This window comes from Mastigoproctus giganteus, chromosome 4 (assembly GCF_048544385.1).
Source record: "Mastigoproctus giganteus isolate SK-2022 chromosome 4, ASM4854438v1, whole genome shotgun sequence".
Taxonomy (NCBI): domain Eukaryota; kingdom Metazoa; phylum Arthropoda; class Arachnida; order Uropygi; family Thelyphonidae; genus Mastigoproctus; species Mastigoproctus giganteus.
This window is the reverse complement of record NC_143578.1, coordinates 83,934,336-83,959,477: the sequence shown is the minus strand read 5'-3', so window position 1 is coordinate 83,959,477 and position 25,142 is coordinate 83,934,336. Positions and strand designations below refer to the sequence as shown.

The following is a 25,142-nucleotide window of genomic DNA, read 5'->3' as shown; positions in this document are numbered from 1 at the left end:
TCCTATTTTTCTTCCAACTCATGCATTAATGATCTTAGAAATACACCTTTCACCATTCCCAACATGCTCCGTTCAATTCCTCCTATGGTCTTCCGTCAAAAGGATGTCAGAAGGATTTTGACGAAACTTGATGCTCAGAAAACTCCAGGTCCTGTTGGTATTTCTCCACTTGTTCATAAAACCTGTGCTCCTAAATTTACTCCTGTTCTTTGCCGCCTTTTTCAGTTTCTTATTCCAAAATGTTTTTCGTTCTGCTTGGAAATTTGGTCATATCCAGCCAGTTCCTAAAAAGGGTGACAAATCCCTCCCATCCAATTATCGTCCCATTGCAATTACTTCTACTCTTTCTAAAGTAATGGAGAAATCAATTAACTGCCAACTCTTAAACTACCTAAAAAACCTTCCGTCTGATCAACAATTGCCAGTACGGATTCTGTCAGTATCGAACCACTGGTGACTTTCTGGCATACAGGTCTTCTAATCAAGCTTCTACATTGGCATAAAGGTCTTCTAAACAAGCTTCCATCTTATGGTTTGCCAACTGCTTTTTGTAATTGGTTATCCAGTTTTCTTTCTGATTGCTCACTGAGAGTGATGGTAGATGGCTATCTGTCTTCTAACTTCTCCACTAATGCTGGTGTCCCTCAATGCTCAGTTCTTTCTCCTACTCTTTTCCTCTTGTATATTAATGACCTTCTTCCATTGACTGTAAATCCTAATCATAGTTTTGCCAATGATAGCACATTACATTCCACTTTCCAGTTTGAGAAACCTTGTCCTGCTCTCAATCAACTTCAACTTCTCGAATATCCGCTACCAATTCCTTAAATGCCAATCTCCAGGTAATTCTCCAGTGGGGCAAAGACAACTTAATTGACTTCAGTCCTTCTAAAACTCGGTCTTCCCTTATCTCGCAAAAAGGATTCTTCTGCACCTATGCTTATCTTTGGTGACACTCCGATTTCTAGGCAAGATGATATATTTCTTTTGGGGATTACCATAACTTCTAATCTCTCTTGGCACAAGCACATTACAAATATTGCTTCCTCTGCATCTAAAAAACTTGGTTTTCTCTTTTGCTCTCGGCATTACTTTCCTTACAAACAGCTGTTCACTCTGTACAGATCGCAAATCCGCCCTACCATGGAATAGCACGGGTAAAATAATGGAGTCAGTGATTAAAGATGCATTGTAGGATCATCTAGACAAGACTGCAGCAGTAATTCAGACACAGCATGGGTTTGTTAAAGGAAAGTCTTGACTGACAAATTTGATAGGATATTATGATGTGGTTACAAAGGAACTGGGTGCAAAAAAATAATTTTGATATCATATATTTGGATTTCAGGAAAGATTTTTACACTGTTGCGCATGGAAGACTATTGTACAAATTGGAGCAGAATGGTATTAAGGGTAAGTTGCTACAATGGATAAAAGGATGGTTGAGTGGGAGAAGGCAGAGGGCGGTAATCAATGGTTGCTGCTCTTCGTGGACTAATGTTATTAGTGGAGTCCCACAGGGTTCTGTGTTGGGTCCACTGTTGTTTTGTATATTTATCAATGATATTGATGAAGGTATATCAGGCTTAGTGTCAAAGTTTGCAGATGATACAAAGGTTGGCAGGGTTGTTAATGACAGTAATGGCAGTGTGCTACTGCAATAGGATCTAAAAAATTTGGCCAGATGGTCTAAGAAGTGGCAACTGAAGTTTAACTTTGACAAATGCAAAGTACTGCATATGGGTAAAAGTATCCCCAGAGAAACATACCAACTGTGTGGTACTACACTTAAGGTGGTAGAAAATGAAAAAGACCTGGGAGTAATTGTGCAGTCAGATATGAAGTTTTCTGAGCAATGCAGACAGGCTGCCAGGGCAGGTCATGGGGTTTTGTCAATGATATATAGGAATTTTGTTACCAGGTAAAAGGTGGTGGTTGTCTCTCTGTATAAGGCAATGGTCAGGCCACGCCTTGAGTACTGCATACAGGACTGGAGGCCTCATTTTAGGAAGGATGTAGATTTGCTTGAGCATGTACAGAGAAGGGTCACAAGATTGGTTAGGAGATTGAAGGGATCCTCTTATCAAGAGAGAGAGGCTTAAGTTCTGCAAATTGCACTGGCTTGAGACTAGGCACCTGCGCGCTGATCTGATTGAGATGTATAAGGCCTTGATTGGGTTGAGCACGCTGAATTCTGATGTGATCCTTCCACTTATTCAAATTACGAACCTAAGGGGACATAAATTCAAATTAAGAAAAGACAGATGTAGACTAGATGTGTGGAAATTTGCCTTTAGCCTGCGAGTGGTTAATCGCTGGAACAAACTTCCATCTGTTGTTGTGGAAGTTGATAGGTTAAATAAATTTAAGGAGGAGCTGGACAGGCATATGGAGGGAACGGTGTGATTTTTTTTTTTTTTTTTTTTTTTGCTAATGCTGCATGAGCTCATACACTTGCTTTCTTGCATCACATGCCACTACTACTACTATTGTTCCCACATCTGGGGCAGTGTCCCCAAAACCTCTCTCGGGCTTCTAGATTCCAATAAAAAGAGACCAGTTAGGTTAATTAATGACTCATCTCTAAAAGTGTTTCTCCATTCACTGTCTCATAGACGTACTGTATCTGCTGCATGCCTTTTCTACAGATACTTCCATGGGCACCGTTCTTCTGAATTGGTTTCTATAATTCCCGCTCTCTCTTTCAAAATAATTCGAACACTTGCGGCCACCAGCCAACATCCGTGTACTGTCCAACTTCAAACTCACAGAACCAACTTTTCTTCTTCCTTGTTTATTCATTCAACTGCTGTTTTCTGGAACAACATTCCTTCATACATATTTCCTGAAAATTACAGTCTTCAGAAGTTCAAGTTGAATGTCGACAGATATGTTCTTTCGTCTTCTCAATCACGGTACTAAGTTTTATAGGTTCTGATACCTCTCGTGTTTGGGGTTTTCATTAAAAAAAAATAAAAATAAAAAAACTAGTTTATAATTCTTTCTCTATAATTGTCATTTATGCTTCTGATTCTAGCTCATTTTTTACTGTAAAAATTTTAATTTTAGTTTCAATCTCGTATGTAAATTTAGATAAATTATGAAATGACCGATGCTGTTTTAATCTTTAGGAAACTGGTAATGATATGAGTATCTGAACTTGTCAAGAAATGCCAAATTATCTTTTGACGCTTAACTTGCATCTTTGTTTAAATTAAGTAAAAATCTGTTTATGCGAATACCAGTTATTTAAAATTTGGATTATTTTATATATTATTATGATTATTTTTCCACTGATTTCATCCAAAGAAAGTGATGAACATTTAATATATGAGGTGTGCCAGTTAAGTTCCTGGACTGGTACAATAAAAAAGAACAAGAAGTGAAGGAGCTTAAAAAGGAGATCAAAAAAGCCTTTTGACAATTGAAAAAGATATTTGAATCCTCAAAAATTGATTTTAATTCAAAGTAATCGCCACCTAAATGAATGCACTTATTACACTGTTCTAAAAGAGTCGGTGAAGGCATCCAAAAAGATGATACTCAGTTCGGTGGTTGCATTTTTCTTGTCCTCAACATCCTGGAATCTCTTTCCTTTTAATGCAGTTTTCACCTTGGGAAAGATGACGTACAATGGTGCTAGATTGGGATAGTAGGGTGGATGGTTGATCTGTACAATGCTGCCATGCTTTGTCAGAAATGTCTTCTCAGACAACAAGTGCAGAATGGGCAGGGGGATGGTCGTGCAACAAGAATTGAATGCATTTTTCTCAATATTGCAGTCTCACTAGGAAATGCACTTCAGTAGTCTTTGTAGCATTGGTTTGCAGAATGCAATATTGAGTCTCCACCCTTCAGGTACAAATTTCTTGTTAATCACAGCCTGTTTCTCAAAAAACATGATCAGCATCATCTTAATCCTGGACTTCTGTAAACAAAGCATTTTGGGCCTTGGTGATTATTTTGAAGTCCACTGCATGCTCTGACACTTTGTGGTGAAACACCCAACACTCATTTCCAGTGAAAATACAGTCGATGAAATTGAAATAGTTCTGATGAAGTCTTCGCATGATAACACCCTTGCTTCTGCTCTTCCATGAGGCTGTGCAGAACTTGACAAGGCGCCTCTGTAGCCAGGTGGGCAGGAGCAGCAGTGCATAGCACAGGCTTCTTGATTAGACTGGGGTAAAACCATGCTTCTTGATTCGAGCCCGTGACCACCAAATACGGAGGATGCGGAAAGGTCAGGGAATGACCACTGCATATCCCCGGAGAAATATGGCCTTAGTTGCTAATGCTCCTAAAAAAAACCAAATAACAAATAATAACAGAACTTGACAAATTGTCTCCTTATTTATGACCAAACCATCAGCCATCATTCTGAGGATCAAACAATGATCTCTTTCCATAGTTTCCTGAAAATCCATCCTCAGTTCAAGAGGTTGACGGACACCCATTTCTTGTGTCATCATGATCATTCTCATATCCATCTTTGTACTGCTTATGCATTCAAACATAATACAACATAATGTTTTTGTTGCAGATTTTCCCTGTTTAAATCAAAGTTTGATATTCATTCAGTGCTCCGTTGCAAAATTGTGACATGGAATGCTAATGCTACTAACAAAACTTGTTACTTGGAACCTGTCGGCCTAATGGACAATCTCTGTACCACCATCTGTTGGTGGAAGTTTGAACTACATCATACCACTTCTGTTTATTTTCAGACTCATTAAACATGACCACACCAGTTTGAGAACTTTACTGCCACACCTGTTATAATTTTGAAAAACAAAATTATCATCAGAACAAACTGCAACGTAAAATCTTGGCTCCACTTATATAGACGTCATGAATGAAACAGAGAAGAGTAAATTACATTCCATGTAACTTCTGTGTAATACCAACCATTTTGTTACGTGTAAAAACTTCAGTGAAAAGCTAGACTACAAATTCACAATTAAATGTATTACTAAAAAAAAATAAATAAATGCACAAGGTATAATAAACTACAAATTAAAAATTCACTACAGAACTATCAGAGATATTTCACAATACTTCGTTAGTATTGAACTACAACACTAGTATGAATGGCATTGATCTAATTATATCTCATATTGTGACTAACTTCACAAGTTACAATGATATAACACCACCTTGAATAAGTAACACTTCACCAATGGAAAAGACTATTGTTACTTAATCTTAGCAGATACAACCACCACCACCCAGATGGTGCTGTTTCATGGCTTATTGGTCTATCATTGGTGGGCAGGTAGTTACCATGGTGTTGTTATTATTATTATTAGCCATATGGTGCAAGGAAGCCTGAAGCTTATGCTGCACCAGCCAAAAAAAAATTCCCAAGTTACCCTGAGAGAGAGAGAGAGAGAGAGAGTCAGAAGTAGAAAGGAATCACCAAGAAAAAGAATGATGATGATATCCAGCTCAGGTCCCTGGGTGAGCCAAGCCCATACTCACCAGATGTGAGCCCCTGGGGTGATTTGTAATCATGCCAACCCAGTTAGGAATTATAACTTCACAATATACGAGATGCCAAATGGTGTATATTGTAATAATATTAAAAAATAATAAAACCACAAGGCATAATAAACTAAGAATTGGAAATTCACTACAATCAAATATGAAATACAATTAACATTGCCATTAGTAGAGGCATATGATGAAAGAAAGCAAGTTTATATAGCATCAGCCTAAAAAAAAACCCTTCCCATTTCACCTATCCATTCACTCCAAAAGTTTGTTTACTTCAGCCTTGAATTTATTTAACCTGTCAACTTCCTCAACATATGGAAGTTTGTTCCAACTATCAACCACCTGCTAAAGGCAAATTTCCGCACATTTATTCTTCAATTGTCTTTCCTCATTTTGAATTTATGCCCCCTCAGGTGCATAATCTGAGCAAAAGGAAGAATCCCATCAGCATTAAGCTTGCTCAAACCATTCGAGGTATCTTGGTAACAGCAACCCTTTGTTCCACTCACCAATCTTTTTCCCCTTCTCTTTACTCCTTCTAGTAGCTCAACATCCTTCCTAAAATGAGGCCTACAGACCTGTACGGGACACTCAATGTGTGGGCCTTACCATTGCCTTATACAATGGAATAATCACTTCCTTATCACTGCTAGCAAAATTCCTATATATATCATTGACAAGACCCCATGAGCTACTCTTGCAGCCTGTCTGCACTGCTTAATAAACTTCATTTCTGACTGCATAATTACCCTCAGGTGTTTTTCATTCTCCACAACCCTTAATGTGGTACTGCATAGTTCTTAGGTTACTCTGCTGTTACTGCTACACATATGCAGTACTTTTCATTTGTCAATGTTAAACTTCAGTTGCCACTTCTCAGCCCATCTGCCGCCTCCATAGCCAGGTGGGAAGGAGCAGCAGTGCATAGCACACTCTTCTTGATTAGACCGGGGTTTGAGCCCATCACCACCAAATACAGAGGATGCAGAAAGGTCAGGAAATGACCACCGCATATTCCCGGAGCAATATGGCCTTAGTTGCTAATGCTCCTAAAAAAAAAAAACCAAATAACAAATAATAACAAATCTCAGCCCATCTGCTCAACTTTTCTATATCCTGTTGCAGTAGGCTACTGTCATTAGTAACTCTACAAACCTGCATATCGTATGCAAACTTGGACATTAAGCCTGATATACCTTCATCAATATAATTGATAAATACAGAAAACAACAATAGACCCAACATGGATATCTGGGGAACTTCACTAATAACATTAGTCCATGAAGAGCAGTGTTTATTGATTACTACTCTTGTCTTCTCCCACTCAACCATCCTTTTATCCATTATAGCAACTTGCCCTTAATGCTATACTGCTCCAACTTGCACAGTAGTCTTCCATGTACAACAGTAGTATCAAAAGCTTTCTTAAAATCCAAGTATATGATATCAAAATTATTTTTTGCATCCAGCTCCTTTCTTATCACATCATAGTATCCAATCAAATTGTTCAGACAAGACTTCCCCTTAACAAACCCATGCTGTGTCTGAACTATAACTACAGTCTTGTCTAGATGATCCTGTAGTGCTTCTTTAACCAGTGACTCCATTATTTTATCCAGAACAGAAGTTAAACTAACAGGTCTGTAATTACTCGTGTCACCTTCAATCCCCCTTTGTGAATTGGGGATACATTTGTATATCTCTAATCCATGGGGACTAACCCTGAGTACAAGGATGTCCTTGTAATCATGGCTAAGGGCCTGCTTACTTAATTTGTTGCCTCCTTTAATGTAACGGGATAGATCCCATCCATCCCATGTGCCTTTCTTATGTTTAACTTCACCAATTTCTCCTCCTCTTTGCTCTCAGTTATTACAAAATACTTTAACTCCCTGTTAGAGTTTGATATGCTTCTGACATCCGCTTCCCTACAGTCATATGTGAATGTAGTTGCAAAATACTCACTTATTTTGTTAGCTACCTAAGCAAAATCCTCAACAATCAAACCATCGATATCAAGTGGGGCAATCTGATCCCTCCCCTTCCTTCTAGAGCTTACATAAGTAAAGAAGAATTTACTGTTTTTCTTAGCATCTTTTTCCAAATATTTCTCGAATCTGCCTTTGCTTGCCTAACCTCCTTTGTGACTTGATTACAGACTAGCTTTTATCTATCATAGGCTTCTCTGTCGACTGATAATTTGTTTGCATCCCATCCATTTTTCTTCTGTGCTATGGGTCTTATCAGTTCATCTAACATCAATTTAGGCCTAACCCTCACTCAGATTTTCTTAGTTGTTACAAAAAGCCTAGTCACTTCTAAGATTACTTCCTTGGATGCTTCCCATTTAGAATTTGTTGTTGGTAACATCATCAGTTGGTCCCACTATACAGAATTGAAAAAATCTCTGAGACTACTGTAGTCACATTTATGAAAGCAAAAAACCTTCCCTTTACCCCTAATGGTAGTTACATCTTTCAGTAAATAGTCATCCAATAAATCCACAAGTCTTGCTAGTGTGTGAGTGACTAACCCACAAGTTCCATTCAGTATTTGGGAAGTTAAAATTCCCCCATTATAAGACGTTCTGATTTACTGGCCCAATCTATTTGTCTGTATAATTGTTCATTATACTCATCAGAGTCATTATAATCAATGGACACTGCTCATCGTGGACTAATGTTATTAGTGGAGTCCCTCAGGGCTCGGTGTTGGGTCCATTATTGTTTTCTGTATTTATAAATGATATTGATGATGGTATATCAAGCTTAATGTCCAAGTTTGCAGACGATACAAAGGTTGGCAGGGTTGTCAAGGACACTACTGACACTATGCTGCTGCAACAGGATCTGGAAAGGTTGAGCAGATGGCCTGAGAGGTGGCAAAAGAAGTTTAACATTGACAAATGTAAAGTACTACACATGGGAAACAGCAACCCCAGAGCAACGTATCAACTCTGTGGTACTACACTGACAGTGGTAGAGAATGAAAGGGACTTGGGGGTGGTTGTGCAGGCAGATATGAAGTTCTCTGAGCAGTGCAGACGGGCTGCAAGAGTAGCTCATGGAGTATTGTCAATGATATACAGGAATTTTTCCAGCAGGGATAAGGAGGTGATTATTCCATTGTATAAGGCAATGGTCAGGCCACACCTAGAGTACTGTATACAGGTCTGGAGGCCTCATTTCAAGAAGGATGTAGAGCTGCTGGAACGAGTACAGAGAAGGGCAACAAGATTAGTGAATGGAACAGAGGGGTGCTCTTACGAAGAAAGGCTTAAGTTTTGCAAATTACAGTGTCTGGAGACTAGGCACCAGCGAGGTGATCTGATAGAGGTGTATAAAGCCTTGAATGGTTTAAGCATGCTCAATGCTGATGAGATTCTTCCTCTAGCTCAGAAAAATCACCTGAGAGGGCATAAATTCAAATTGAGGAAAGACAGATGTAGGATAGACGTGTGGAAATTTGCCTTTAGCCAGCGGGTGGTTGGTTGGTGGAACAGACTTCCATCCCTTGTGGTGGAGGTTGATAGCCTAAATAAGTTTAAGGCTCAGCTGGACAGATTTTTTGAACGAACAGAGGGGTGAAGTGGAAGTGGGTTTTTTTTTTGGCTGATGCTGCATAAGCTTGCTTTCTTGCATCAAATGCCTCTACTAATGCTAATGCTAATTATTCCAATATAAATTGATGCACTGCTTTAGATTTTGTGTTTCTTAACTGACAGCACAACCCCTTCTATCCTATCTTGTCGGTACACATTGTACTCCCCAAATTCCAATTTTGCATTCTTTATATTTGTGTGAGACCATGTCTGTGATATCCCATCAATATCAACCTTTGATGATTTGATAAGCAGTTCAAATTCATCAAATTTATTTACTTTATTCCTGGCATTGGTTGCATACAAGTATACATGCACATATTCGTAGTTACCGTAACACAACCCATGTATTTACTCGTTCCATGATGCCACTCAGCAATTCTTGTAATCCACAGCACCTCACTTTCCAGGCTGCTGTATAAGCAGTACAAAAATCACTATGCCTCAGTTCAAGAGGTTGACGGACACCCATTTCTTGTGTCATCATGATCATTCTCATATCCATCTTTGTACTGCTTATGCATTCAAACATAATACAACATAATGTTTTTGTTGCAGATTTGTTAATTTTGTTAATCTATTAGTCTGTGATTCCCCAAGCTAGCAGTTTTCCGACCCACCCAACACTGCCTCGATAGTAATTAAATTGATGCCACTCATACTACTGTTGCAGTTCACTACTACGAACAAAGTATTGTGAAATATCACTGATAATTCTGTGGTGAATTTCCAATTAGCAGTTTATTATGCCTTGCGCATTTATTTTTTATTTATTTTTTTAGTATTATTACTATGTGCACCATTACGCATCTCTCATATTGTGGGCCGACCGGGCTAGCCGGTTGGGTAAAGTGCCTGCCTGGCAACCCAAAGGTCGCGGGTTCGAATCCCGCCTCGGGCTTGGATCAAAGTACTGCAAAAACCTTGGGAGGTGCATTATGGCCACAGAAGCCGATGCGCCAACAACTACCAAATAAAAAAAAAAAAAAAAAAAAAATTATTGTGGAGTTATAACTCGACTGGCATAATTTCATCACCAGGGTACCTACCCACCCACTGATGATAGGCCAATAAGCCTTGATATGGTGCCTTATGGGTGGTGGTCATGGTATCTGCCAAGAATAAGTAACAATAGTCTTCTCTATTGGTGAAGCTTTACTTATTCAATGTAGTGCAATATCATCGTAACTCGTGATGGTAGTCACAATATGGGATATAATTAAATCGGTGCCACTCGTACTACTGTTGCACTTCACTGCTACAAACAAAGTATTGTGAAATATCACCAATACTTCTGTAGTAAATGCATTGCTGCAAATAAAAATTTAGACATTACTGCAAATAAAAATTTAGTGGTAAAAAAAGCATAATGATGCAAAAAAGTAAAATTTTGCATTGCCTATCCATTTCCACCTTGAATTTTGGCCAACTCTCCACATTCACCCCTGCAAGCAACTTATACCAGTGCTCCAAAACAGGATGCCCAGAGATTAACTTCTCAAAGGCCAGTTTTCTGTTCTTCCTTATTACACATGAGAGTGCAAAACTTTAAATTGAGGAAGAATGGTTGCAGAATAGGTTTGCTTTTAGACAGCGGGTGGTTAATTGCTGGAACAAACTTCCATCTTGTTGTGGAAATTGATAGTTTAAACAAATTCAAGGAAGAACTAAACTATAGGAGGGAATGAATTTTGGTAAAATGGCAGGAGTCTTTTTTTTTTTTTTTTTTTTTTTTTTTGCATAGGCTATATAAGCTTGCTTTCTTGCATAATTGGCCACTGCTAATATTAATATTTTGTAATTATACTTTCTGGTTCTTGGAATGTCTAGTTTGTCTCACTTCCCAGAAGGTAGACCAGGCTCTGCAGACAAGTATTCCCTGAGTGCCAAGCAAGTGATCATAGCAATTTCCAAAGCAATTTCAAAGTCTTCTCTCCAGTTTTCTCCTAAAGAAATTATTAAAATCCTTTTAATTTACAAAGTTATTTTATTTTTGACTTCTTCCAAATACAGAAGTAAGCTTCTTAACAAGAAAAGCAAGACACCTTTCTTTTTGTATATGTAACTAACTTCTCTAATGCACTAACCTATATTGCTTGGTCACTGTTGGCATCACTCCCCCCCCTACATGGTGTAGTTGGTAACCTGAGTTTAAATACAATTCTCAGGACAAAAAGCAACATTTATGAATCCCTTAATCTCACTGACTGTGGCACATATAAACTTGACAATACAATCATCACAACAAAAAAAGAGTCAAAAATATTCTTCTTCACCAGACCTACTTGCTTTCCTAATTATACATTCATTCGCTGGAGGCTGACTAATTCATTATAAGGTATATTTGAGCAAACGGTACCTGGGGTTTCTCCCATCTCCACGTATGTACATTGTGTCAGAAACAGAACACCATCAAGCCAGAGGTTTAAAAGTGTGTGAGTCGTGGGTAGTATAAGATGTGCCCATTGTTCCTCTGGCTTATTGGCCACCAGGACCCTGTTGGGAACCGATGTTCCCCATACACCACAATGTTGAGACTAGCCAGTGTTACCAATAAGTGATACTCTGGCAGTTCCTGTCACCTGCTTTCCTGGGATTTCAGTGGCAAGGATCTGGGGGGGGAGGGATGAAATGGCCACGGTTTATGATTATTATTATTATTATTAGCCATATGGTACAAGGAAGCCTGAAGCTTATGCTGCACCAGCCAAAAAAAAAAAAATTCCCGAGTTACCTGAGAGAGAGAGAGAGAGAGGTACAACGGAATCACCAAGAAAGAGAAGAATAATATCCAGCTCAGGACCCTGGGTTTGCCAAGCCCATACTCACCAGATGTGAGCTATGTTCAAGTTACTGTCGTATGTGAAAAGCCCAGTACAGTTGTAATTTACGAGATATTCATACCTGCAGGTCTGACTATCGTGTCACATTCGAAGTGACTTGCATCTTTCGTCTTGCCCATTCTCGCGCTTAATTGCACATCTCCAACATCCTTACGTATCGGTTCAGCCTTGGCAATTCTAACATATTGTAAACTAAATGAAAACTGGACATATATTGTTTGCGAATGGTCTATATACTTGTTCTATCATAAATATCCAGACACTTGCATATCTCGAATAACGTATATTTACAGGAAAAGTAACAGTGCTCTCAAAACCTTTAGCCTTCGTGAGAGCCACTAGACTCCATGGAATAATCTCCAGCAGTAATTTGTAAATGTCTTCTGATATTTTCCGCCATTCGGTCTTCAAAGCGACGACCAATGCAGTTGTTTTTTCCTGCAGTCTCTCCGCAAACGAATCTGACAACCGCATTCATCCCGCAGGTTTCTGTCGTAACAAGGCAGGGCTTTCGGATGACCAAATTTTCGACGTTCGTGTCATCAAACCATTCCATCACAATGTCAGCAGTACAACATGGAACGTTTTACTGCTGATACATGTAGAGAACATCCCCAACGTGCTGCCATAGCGGACGGAATGCATTATTATCCAGGATCAAGATCGATACCTGCATTCATGATTTTATCAAAAACAACCAATGGTCTCAGGATAAACAATGAAAAACGCCCTCAGACCACCACACTGCTTCCGTCAAGCTTCATTCTCAGGACGATACAGTCCAGTGGTTGCTTTATCCTGGCATCCACCACATCCAGTTATGATAGTCATACTGGGAGACCATACACCATGACACGTCACTCGAAAGCACAATATTTCATTGGTCTATCCATAAAAGGCAGATTTTATGTTATGCAGCATCCTATACTCTCTACTGGTGCTGACTGGGTCCCAATCATCTCATTGACTTGTAATGGGGAATTTTAACTTTCCAGATATTGACTGGAAATTGTGGGTTGGTTACTCGCACCCGAGCAAAACTTTTGTGGATTTATTGGAGGATTGTTTTCTACAACAACATGTTCAAGTGGCAACCAGAGGGAGTAATATTCTTGATCTGATTATCAGCAGTGATTATTCATGCATTAAGAATTTGCAGATAAAGGAACCACTAGGTGACAGTGATCACAGCGTACTGATGTGGGATTTACTTAAAGATGTAACTACCAGCAAGGGTAAAGGGAAGGGTTTTTGTTTTCGTAAAGGTGACTACAGTGGTCTAAGAGTTTTTTTCCAAACAGTGGGATCAACTGATGTGTTACCAATGGTGAATTCTAAATGGGAAGCCTTCATGGACTTAATCTTGGAGGCTACAAGCCTTTTCATACCAACTAAGATATACTGTTCAAGGTTTAGCCTAAATTGAGGTCAGATGAATTAATGAGACTCGTGGCAGAGAAGAAATATGCATGGAATGCATATAAATTATCAGGCGACACAGAAGCCTACGGCAGATATAAGCTAGTCTGTAATCAAGTCACAAAAGAGGTTCGAAGACAAAGGCATATTAAGACAAATCTTTGGGAAAGGATGCAAAAAAAACCAGAAAAGAGTTCTTTACGTATGAAAACTCTAGAAGAGGGTGAATCAGATTGGTCCACTTAACATAGATGGTTCGACTATTCGTGATCCTGCTCAAGTAGCTAAAAAACTGAATGAGTATCTTGCCTCTATTCACACATGTGGAGTTATTCAAGGTGGGGAATGCCAGAAGTTTATCAAACTCTAACATGGAGCTAAATGATTTTGTGATAACTGAGAGCAAAGTGGAGGAGAAATTATTGAAATTAAACATAAAAAAGGCACCTGGGGCAGATGGAATCTATCCAGTTATATTGAACGAAGCAGCAAGGCAAGTAAGCAAACCTTAGCTATAATTATGGGAGCATCCTTAGAGTGAGGGTCCCCATGGACTGGAGATGTGCAAATGCATCCTTAATTCACAAAGGGTGACACAAATAATGTTAGACAACATTAAACCTAGTATATAGGTTTACGTAGGAGGTCACAAAAACAGTCATGATTCAAAAAATAACTGTCATGTTTTTTGAGAAACAGGCTGTGATTAACAAGAACTGTTGTCACAAAAAGTTACCTGCACATCCAGTTTAGCTTCCTCTTTCAACTGGTACTATTTTCATTCAAAAATTCGATGTTTTTTCATAAAAATTAAAACTTTTTTGACAGAGCTTACTTATCGTGTGATCGCATTGATCAAGGCACTAGCACCCTCTCCCCACTAATTCACCATAGTAAGAAGAAGGCTAAAAAATGGCTTTGCCCTCTCAAAGGCAAATTGATTCGAACTCCGATCAAAAAGGTTGTCAGAAAAGCCAGCAGCATGTGTTGACATGGTTTGAAATTTTGACTGTCCTCTTACTCTAGTTATATTTTTGTATTAGATAATACTTCCAAAGAAATAAAGATGTTTCATATGAAGTTCCCAGTCACACACAAGTCAGGAAGAGTTACGTTTTCTCGCTTTTTAAAATCCTTAACTTGTTAACTGCTTTGATACATATGTCAGAATCACACAGAAGTCATGCCATAGTGCTGACATCCACAAACTCTCTAGGGAACACTATAGAGCTCTATAATTCAGAATTTATTTGTTCTTTGCTTGTGTTTAAGTTACAGTGGCAGACAAAAAAACTGTATTACTTGTGAATTTTGCAAATAATGTGTTTTGTGCTGCAAAAAATGGGTTGCAGAAATGTTCAAAATGCATTTGTTAGATGGGATATATATCACTGTGAATGAAATTGAATAAAAAGACTCCACCTGATATACCTAATTCCCATAAATATCTTCCCAAAGGGTAAAATGCATAGTTAATGGAAATATGAGAAACTGCAAATTGCAATCATGATAACCAAACATGCATTTTATTGCATTTACGTGTACAAATTGAAACGATAAGTTAACATAATAGTATTATGTACTGTAAATCAGCAAAATAAGTCCTCAATATTTTGTTGTTGTTCCTCAAGAATTGGTGATACATTTGCACACCTCCAGTCCATGGGGTCCTCCCCTGAGTCCAAGGAAACTTTCATAATTATGGCTATGGGTTTGCTTGCTTCCTTTTTTGCTCACTTTATTATAACTGGATATATCCCATCCACCCAGGTGCCTTCCTTACGTTTAACTTCAACAATTTCTCCTTTGCTTTTCTCTCTGTTATTACAAAATCACTTAGCTCCCTGTTAGAGTTTGGTAAACTTCTGGCATTCCCTTCCTTGAATAACTCCATGTGTGAATGTAGATGCAAAATTAAATACTCATTCAATTTATCAGCTACTTAATCATGATCATCAATAGCCAAACCATCTATGTTAAGTGGACCTATCTGATTCATCCCTTTCCTTCTAGAGTTTACATAAGTGAAGGACTCTTTGCTGTTTTTTGTTGCATCCTTTGCCAAAGATTTCTTGTAATCTGCCTTCACCTGCCTAACCTCCTTTGTGACTTGATTACAGACTAGCTTATATCTGCACTAGATTTTTGTGTCACCTGATAATTTATATGCATTCCATGCATTTTTCTTCTCTGCCATGAGCCGCATTAATTCATCTGATATCCATTTAGGCCTAAACCCTGAACACTTTCTTCATTGGTGTGAAAAGCCTAGTACCCTCCAAGATTAAGCCCCTGGAAGCTTCCCATTTAGAATTCATTGTTGGTAACATCATTAGTTGATACCCCTGTATAGAATTTAAAAACTGTCTGAGACTACTGTAGTCATCTTTACAAAAGCAGAACCCCCTTCCCCCCTCTGATGGTAGTTACTTCTTTTAGTAAATCCCACATCAGTACACTGTGATGACTACCATATAGTGGTTCCTTTATCTGCAGATTATTAACACATGAAGAATTGCTGCTGACAATCAGATCAAGAGTATTACTCTCTCTCTGGTTGCTTCTCGAACATGTTGCTGTAAAAAACAGTCATCCAAAAAATTCACAAAAGTCTTACTAGTGTGTGAGTGACCAACCCCCAAGTTCCAGTCAATATCTGGGAAGTTAAAATCCCCCATTATAAAACATTCTGATGTACTAGCCCACTCTATTTCTCTGTACAATTGTTCATTGTACTCATTCGAGTCATTAGGCCTATAACACACTCCTACTCTTATTTTTGCTTTCACAATGCTTATGTCACACCAAACTGACTCAAACATGCACTGTTCATCTATATCAACCGGATGCACTTCTTTTGATTTTATGTTTTTCTTAACTAACGGCATAACCCCTCCTCCTTTCCTGCCCTGTCTATCCTTTCTGTACACATTGTACTCCCCAAATTCCAATTCTGCGCTGCTTATATCGTTGTGGCACCATGTCTCTAATATCTCAACAGTATCTGCTTTTGATGTCTTGACCAGTATTTCAAATTCATCAAATTTATTTACTATACTCTAGCATTGGTGTACATACAAGTATACATACACCTATTCTTGCTGTTAGTTACCCTTACACAGCCCATGTATTTACTTGTTCAATGATGACTCCCAGCAGCCCCTGAAATCTCCAGTACCTCGTTTTGTAGGCTGCTGCTCATTCGAATAGAAGCATTGTTATCAAATAGTATGTAGTCATAACACAGTTAATAGTACTCAAAAAAGCATGAGGTCACCATTTTATTTTATTTATTTATTAATTTAATTTTATTATTATTATTATTTATTATTTATTTATTATTTATTTATTTTTTTTTTTTTTCAGAAAAATTTTATGCCTAATATCAATTTGATTGGTGTTATATAGAAATGGCATGAATAATCTATCCAGCTTTCTTGGCTTTTTTTCCACAGCCCCAACAAAGTTCTTAGTTTATTATTATTATCATTTATTTATTTTTATTTTTTTAATAGTCCTCTGCATATATCTCTTTGCATAAATGGGTTTTCCTTTGTTCATTTCGATGAACTCTAATGAATTCTTTGGACACCTTGCATGAAACACATGTAAGATTTTCATTATTTGTAGGTTGTTTTCATAACTGTGGTTTTATTTTTCGGATAAAGCCTAAATAATTTATTATCCATTGAAGATTACTGTAATTTTCTCTTATTTTATTTATTTATTTTTTTTTTTTTCTTGCATACCTGTTATACTGTAGCCAGGATATATTTAAAATCAAGTGTCTGAAAAAATGCGATATTCTCTATAAATAAATCTTTAAGAAGTTGAACTATTTAGATGCAGCAACATTCTGCATTATTATCAGCCACATTCTGCTGTATTCTGCATTTCAGAATACATGAAGATTTGGGCAAAAATATTGATGATATTTCTTACAAGTGGTGTTTTTATGGGATTCCAGTTTAATGTCACTCTAGGTAAAGAAAGTATTTGCTGATTATCCAGAAAATCAAGGACACCTGTGAATTAGTTCATGTATTAATGCTTGCACTGTGCCAGAGAATGCTTTTGGATTAAAACCTCTATATGGCAAAGTAATCCGTTAGATAATGCTGAAAAGTTATTTACAACTAATAGAAACCAGGAAATATACCAATAGACAAGTATCGGGATCCTTCATACATATTTACAGCAGGCCCCCGTTATGACGTGGTTCACTTTACGCTGATTCGCTATAACGCTGTTCTTATATTATAACCTGTATCTGACTATAACGCTGTCACAGATTACTATAACGCTCTTTTACAGATTGCATTTTTGGCATATTTAACAAAATCATTTCATTTGATGGAGTCGATAGCTTGAAAATGAATAGCAAAACAGCGTTGAAACGTTTCCCATGCCGACTTGAGAAATTTTCCCATGCTCAGTGAAATTTTCTCGCATGCTAATTTAATTGCAGTACGGTGACTTGTTACGTAGTTCCGAGATCAACATTTTAAAAAATGATCAAGTATATTGCTTATAATATTTGCTTTGTAACATTGTATCGTAATTAATGCAACCAACGCAGTTACATTTTCAAAGAGTTGATAATGGCCGATAAGAATGAAAAAGCAACGTCGTCTGGATGCAGTACGAAGACTATAAATGTAAGAAAAAGACTGAATTTGAAAATTAAAAATTGAACGTTTTGAAGCAAATCAATTCCGGTCAACGACAAGCGGATGTGTGCCGTAATTTAGGACTTCCAAGTTTAACTGTAAGAACAATTATATTTGTAGTCTTCTCTGCATTCAGTTGCGAATCCTCTCAGGCATTCCTGGATCATTTACGATATGCTGAAAGGCCATAGATGAAGCAGGACTTTTGTGGAAACGAATGCGTAAAAGAAGTTTCATATTAAAAGAATTAAAAAACATGCCAGGTTTCAAAGCAATGAAGGATCGGGTGACTTTATTGTTGGGTAGTAATGCTGCAGGGGATTTAAAATTAATATCCCTTTTAGTTTATTTGGAAGGGCCAAAGTTTCATTTGGAAGTTTCATATTAAAAGAATTAAAAAACATGCCAGGTTTCAAAGCAGCGAAGGATCGGGTGACTTTATTGTTGGGTAGTAACGCTGCGGGGGATTTAAAATTAATATCCCTTTTAGTTTATTTGGAAGAGGGCCAAAGTTCAACCTAAAATATCGACACATTTTTCATTTTCATCAATTAAATTAAATCAATTAAATTCGTGATTTTAATTGGAATTTTAAGTTTAATTTTGATACATAAGTAGTTACCACATAATTATATACTTATGTAATGCAGAAAATTTTATATGTACAAATATTTGAATATTAAATATTTTGACCGACATATGTGCATCTTTTCACTACCGTTTATTATTGATTATGAAATATCCTATGGCACCAACCGCAACTTACAAAGGCGCCTCCGTAGCCAGGTGGGAAGGAGCAGCAGTGCATAGCACACGCTTCTTGATTAGACCGGGGTTCGAGCCCGTCACCACCAAATACGGAGGATGCGGAAAGGTCAGGGAATGACCACCGCATATCTCGGAGCAATATGGCCTTAGTTGCTAATGCTCCTAAAAACTAAAATAACAACAACAGCAACTTACAAATACATATGTTACCTTATGGAAAAGTGGTGCTCGCTTAGTGCAGATTCACTTAGCACTGTTTTTCTGGAACTAATTATCAGCGTTAAGTGGGGGCCACCTGTATATCCTTCATATTTATAATATTCTGCTGATAATTTCATTAGCATTAGCAAAAGCATATGATGCAAGAAAGCAAGCTTATATAGCATCAGACAAAAAAAAAAAAAAAAAAAACCCTTACTCACTCTAAATGTTGGTCAAGTTCTGCCTTGAATCTATTTAAGCTATCATCTTCTACAACGACAGATGGAAGTTTGTTCCAATCAACCACCTGCTGGCTAAAGGCAAACTTCCGCACATCTGTCCTACAACCGTCTTTCCTCAATTTGAATTATGCCCTCTCAGGCAATTATTCTGAGCAAGAGGAAGAATCCCATCAGCATTTATCATGCTCAAACCATTCAAGGCTTTATACACCTCAGTCAGATCACCTCGCAGGTGCCTAGTCTCTAGACACTGTACTTTGCAAAACGTTAGCCTTTCTTCGTAATTGCAACCCTTTGTTCCATTCACTGATCTTGTTGTCCTTCTCTGTACTTGTTCCAACAGCTCTACAACCTTCTTAAAATCAGGCCTCCAGACCTGTATTATACTACTCAAGGTGTGGCGTGACCATTGCCTTATACAAGGGGGATAATCACCTCCTTATCCCTGCTAGAAAAATTCCTGTATATCATTGACAAGACACCATGAGCTACTCTTGAAGACCGTCTGCACTGCTCAGAAAACTTCATATCTGCCTGCACAATTACCCCCAGGTCCTTTTCATTCTCTACCACTGTCAGTGCGGTACCACATAGTTGATATGTTACTCTGGAATTACTGCTTCCCATATGTAGTACATTCCATTTGTCAATGTTAAGCTTCATTTGCCACCTCTCAGCCCATCTGCTCAACTTTTCTAGATCCTGTTGCAGCAGAGTACTGTCATTATGTCATAACAACCCTGCCAACCTTCGTGTCATCTGCAAACTTGGACATTAAGCCTGATATACCATCATCAATATCATTTATAAATACAGAAAACAACAGTGGACCCAACACTGAACCGGGAGCGACTCCACTAATAACATTAGTCCACGAAGAGCAGTGTCCATTAATTTACCACTCTCTGTCTTCTCCCATTCAACCATCCCTTTATCCATAGCAGCAATTTGCCTCCAATGCCACACTGCTCCAATTTGTGCAGCAGTCTTCCATGTGCAACAGTATCAAAGTCTTTTCTAAGATCCAAATATATGATATCAAAGTTATTCTTTGCATCCAGTTACTTTTTTGACTACATCATAGTATCTAATCAAATTAGTCATACAAAACTTCCCCTTAATAAACCCATGCTGTGTCCAAGCTATAACTGAAGTCTTGTCTAGATTATCCTGCAATACTTCTTTAAGCGGTGCCTCCGTAGCCAGGTGGGAAGGAGCAGCAGTGCGTAGCACACGCTTCTTGATTAGACCGGGGTTCGAGCCCGTCACCACCAAATACGGAGGATGCGGAAAGGTCAGGGAATGACCACCGCATATTCCCGGAGCAATATGGCCTTAGTTGCTAATGCTCCTAAAAACCAAAATAACAACAACTTCTTTAAGCAGTGCCTCCATTAATTTCCCCGGAACAGAAATTAAACTAACAGGTCTGTAATTACCTGTGTCTGCCTTTGATCCTCCTTTGTGGATTGGGGTCACATTTGCATGTCTCCGGTCCATGGGTACCTCCCCTGAGTCCAGGGAAGCTCTCATAATTATGGCCATGGGTTTGCTTACTTTTTTGCCACCTCCTTTAATATAACTGAATAGATTCCATCCACCCTAGGCACCTTTCTTGTGTTTATCTTCAACAATTTCTCCTCCACTTTACTCTCAATTATTACAAGATTATCTAGCTAACTGCCAGAGTTGAATACACTTCTGGCATTTCCCTCCCTGAATATAACTCCTCATGTGTGAATGTCGATGCAAAATATTCATTTAGTGTGTTAGCTACCTGAGCAGGATCATCAACAGTTGAACCATCGATATCAAGTGGACAAATCTGATTCATCCCCTTCCTTCTAGAGTTTACATAAGTAAAGAACTCTTTGCTGTTTTTCTTTGCATCCTTTGCCAAAGATTTCTCGTAATCTGCCTTCGCCTGCCTCCTTTGTAACTTGGTTACAGACCAGCTTATATCTGTCGTAAGCTTTTGTGTCACATGTTAATTTATATATATCCCATGCATTTTTCTTCTCTGTCACATGTCTAATTAGTTCATCTGACATCCATTTAGGACTAATTCTAGATGGATTTAGATGCTGATTGATCTGCCAGTAATGTATTTTGTTGATTCACTAAGGGAATTTTGTTTTTCTGAAATTCAGTAAGATGATTGACAAAGTTTTCAGTTCATTTTATGTGGAATGCATGAACATGAAATGAAATTTTTGAAATTATCAAAAAGTTCACTCTGAAAAAGAGTGATATAATCAGTTTTAATTTTCCAACAGGTTTGATTTTAATATTTTGATTGTTAATTTTTGATTGTTAATGTATAAAGGATTTTAAAACTGAATTTTTATGAACTTTTTTCTTTGTTAACTTTAGTCAGCAGTCATGAAGAAAGCCTTGATGTTTCTCATTCAGTCAGAGAAGCATTGCCTTCAATGGATCAGGGGATGGCAATGGAAACAGATGATTCCATGCTTCAAAATCCTACTTTAGCTGTGCAGCTTCAAGGCTGTGAGGAGGTTTGTACTCACCCATTAATGTTATTGATACAAAATATTTGCAGATTCATATTATATCTCTCTCATGAATCTCTTTCCTAACTATTCCAAATAAATCATGATGATTTATTAGGAATAGTTAAGCCCTTCAAAGTTACTTTTATTTACTGTATTGAGTTCCATTTCAGATAGTATAAAAAGTTGTTATAATTTTATCTATATAATAATAAAAAATAATCCTTAGTGGTTATTGATTTTTATGTTATCTGGTAGAATGTCATTTGTACAGCCAATTATTAGGATTGCAAGATATACACTGGTCTTCAGGAGTATTCTATATGTTTCAAATTTTTTAAGTGTGCTGAGGTTTTGTGTAAGAGGCTGAACCTCTGTCTACAGCCTTTTGATTCACTTACAATATCTTTGCAGTGCTGAAGAGCATATTCATCACTTAACACTCTTATAACTTTCTCTTGAAAAAAACTCATCTATTAAGTCATAGTAGGAATTAGTGGGAGTGTTCTCTAACAAACGGCTTTATGTTAACACATTCACTGCTCCCTAACACATATGTAGTATTCAGTTTCTAATCTACTTGAACTGAAAATCATCCTACTTTTAAAACTTGTTCTTCCAATTTGACAGAAAAAAAAAACTGGATATTTCTGTCAAGCAACATTCACTGGAGGCTAATTATTTCATCATAATAGAAGAAAGCCCAAAAATGTCTCTGCCCTCTCCAGTGCAGATTGACTCAATCAATAGTCAGAAAAGCCAGCAGAAAAAGTATTAACATGTTTTGAAATTTTTGACTATGTTGTCTTACCCTAGTTATATTATTGTATTAAATAATAGTTCTAAAAGATAAAGCGATAAAGCTGTTTCATATGAAGTTCCCAATATGGTGTTTCCAATCATACACAAGTCAGAAAGAGCTAAGTTTCCTTGCTTTTTAAAATCCTTAACATGTTTGGTGCTTTGATATGTATGTCAAAGACATGCAGAAATTGTGTACCACAGTGCAGATATGCACGGAATTACAACTGTTTTGATATTAGCACACCACACTAATTGCACTATGGGCTATTTGCATTAAAACTTGGTTTTTATTGCATTACAACTTGGTTATTAAACACTGTCAAGGGAGCACTATAGATCTCTATACTTAATTCACAGTTTTGTTCTTTGCTTATATTTAAGTTAATGCAGTATAGGTTTTTTTTAACAAAAAGAAAGATAGGTAAAAATTTTTGAAGATAATGTTTTGAATTTTAGTTCATTTTGTACGTAACAAATGAAACATAATCCTTAGTGTGCATGTGTGTTTATTCATAGGATAAAGTTTTGTGTAAAAAAAAAATATATATATATATATATATATATACAGGGTGATTCACTACCAGTGCGACAAACTTGCAGGAGGTGTAGGGGCCACAAAGACAAATCGGAATCATATAGCATTGCAGGGTCCAAAATGCCTTCGTCATGCGGTAGAGGACGTTGAATGGGAGGTCGCAAATGCTGACTTTCAGCGATCCAGCTGGAAGTCAGCATTTGCGAACCATTTCTGTTGAAGAAACCAAGTAGCAAAAGTCCTCCAGAGTGGATAATCCGCAGGCTCCAATGATTGGGCGCATTGCAGATGGTATCCACTGTATGGAGGATACTCCACACAGTGGAGTATCCTCCTTTTTTGCTTTCTGCAGGATCTAGGACATTTTCCTCATTGTCTGGCGTCCTCGTCATTCGCTCTCGATTCATGGTACCTCTCGTGAAACAACCAGTATGATAAGGAGCATGTCCACTGTATGGAGGATACTCCACACAGTGGACTGGGAAATACCAGTCGTTGGCCTATCGCTCGAGTACTCGTACTCGGATTGCCTTCTGCAGGATTAGGACATTTTCCTCATTGTCTGGCGTCCTCGTCATTCGCTCTCGATTCATGGTACCTCTCGTGAAACAACCAGTATGATAAGGAGCATGTCCACTGTATGGAGGATACTCCACACAGTGGACTGGGAAATACCAGTCGTTGGCCTATCGCTCGAGTACTCGTACTCGGATTGCCTTCTGCAGGATGTAGGACATTTTCCTCATTGTCTGGCGTCCTCGTCATTCGCTCTCGATTCATGGTACCTCTCGTGAAACAACCAGTATGATAAGGAGCATGTATCATACTGGTTGTATGATACGCCTGTGCGGGAAACGCTCCTGGTACAAGCACAGAGCGGCGCGGCCGTTACAGTCCGCAGCTCCATACACGAGGTGCATGTCGGCCAGTTCAACGTTTGAATACTCGTCCATCCTACTGCCTCAGGAACCGGTTCACAAATGCTGACTTCCAGCGGGATCGCTGTTCACACGACCTCCCATTCAACATCCTCTACCGCATGATGAAGGCATTTCGGACCCTGTAATGCTATGTGATTCCGATTCATCTTTGTGCCCCCTACACCTCCTGCAAGTTTGTCGCGCTGGTAGGAATCACCCTGTATATGTATATTCCAGAGTAAGAAATGACTTAGTCAATTGTGGGTACCCAAACCATGTATTAGAGTATTAGACAAAGTTTTGTCTAATACTCTAATACATGGTTTGACACAAGACAAGAGCTTACGACCCATCCGAGAATGTCGTGCCCACATGACAATATACCTACTGCCTATATTCCTTACTATCCGGGCACATCGGACGAGATTTATTAAATCCTCTGCGAGTACAACATAAAACGCATGTAGCTCTCTGGTAGGAGCTTACATTCTCTGGTTTCGAAGGTTAGGACTTCCATCGCCCCTCTCTTACGTAGTGGAGTATTATACCATGTAACTTGCAATGATTGCGGCAATTGCTATATAGTTGAGAGTTCTAGACTCTTTCAGAATCGCCTTGCAGAACATGACAGATCAATTCACCTAGGTGACACTGACCGCTCGGCAATTGGGGAACATTTCTGGTCAACACATCATGACTTTAACCCCAGATGCAATTGTGAAGTGGTCGACCAATCCCGACACTTCCGTCACCACCTTTGGCTAGAATCATTGAACATATCATGTTGTCCAAATGCCTTGATCGCTGCAAGGGTACGAGGCTACACCCTATGTTGGAATCAACAGTCTTGAAACTCGACAAGCACTGGCAGTAAACCCACACTCGTCCGTGCACCAACAATGAATGCCAATCTAGTGAATAATGTTCAATATAGATGCTCTAACATCTATATTTCTTTAGTATTTTGTGTACGTCTTTTGCTGAAGAAGGGGTTCATTTACCCTGAAAGCGTCATACTTAGTTATTAAAAATTTTGTCACTGGATACACTGTATTGTTACTCTTTATATGTATATATATATGATGTCCCATGCTATCCCTAAAGGATGATGTCAATTGTGTTAAAACTGATCA

At 38.2% G+C, this 25,142-nt stretch overlaps 1 protein-coding gene across 3 annotated transcripts in view; it reads left to right on the top strand.

Moving 5' to 3' along the window:
• The window catches only part of Hcf (Host cell factor), a 722,783-nt gene that overhangs the window by 536,253 nt on the left and 161,388 nt on the right, over positions 1-25,142 (top strand). For all 3 annotated transcript variants that reach the window (XM_090372788.1, XM_090372787.1, XM_090372786.1), the window contains exon 20: positions 21,614-21,756. In XM_090372788.1, coding sequence (XP_090228914.1) covers positions 21,614-21,756 — 143 coding nt within the window. The remainder of the gene's footprint in view (positions 1-21,613; positions 21,757-25,142) is intronic.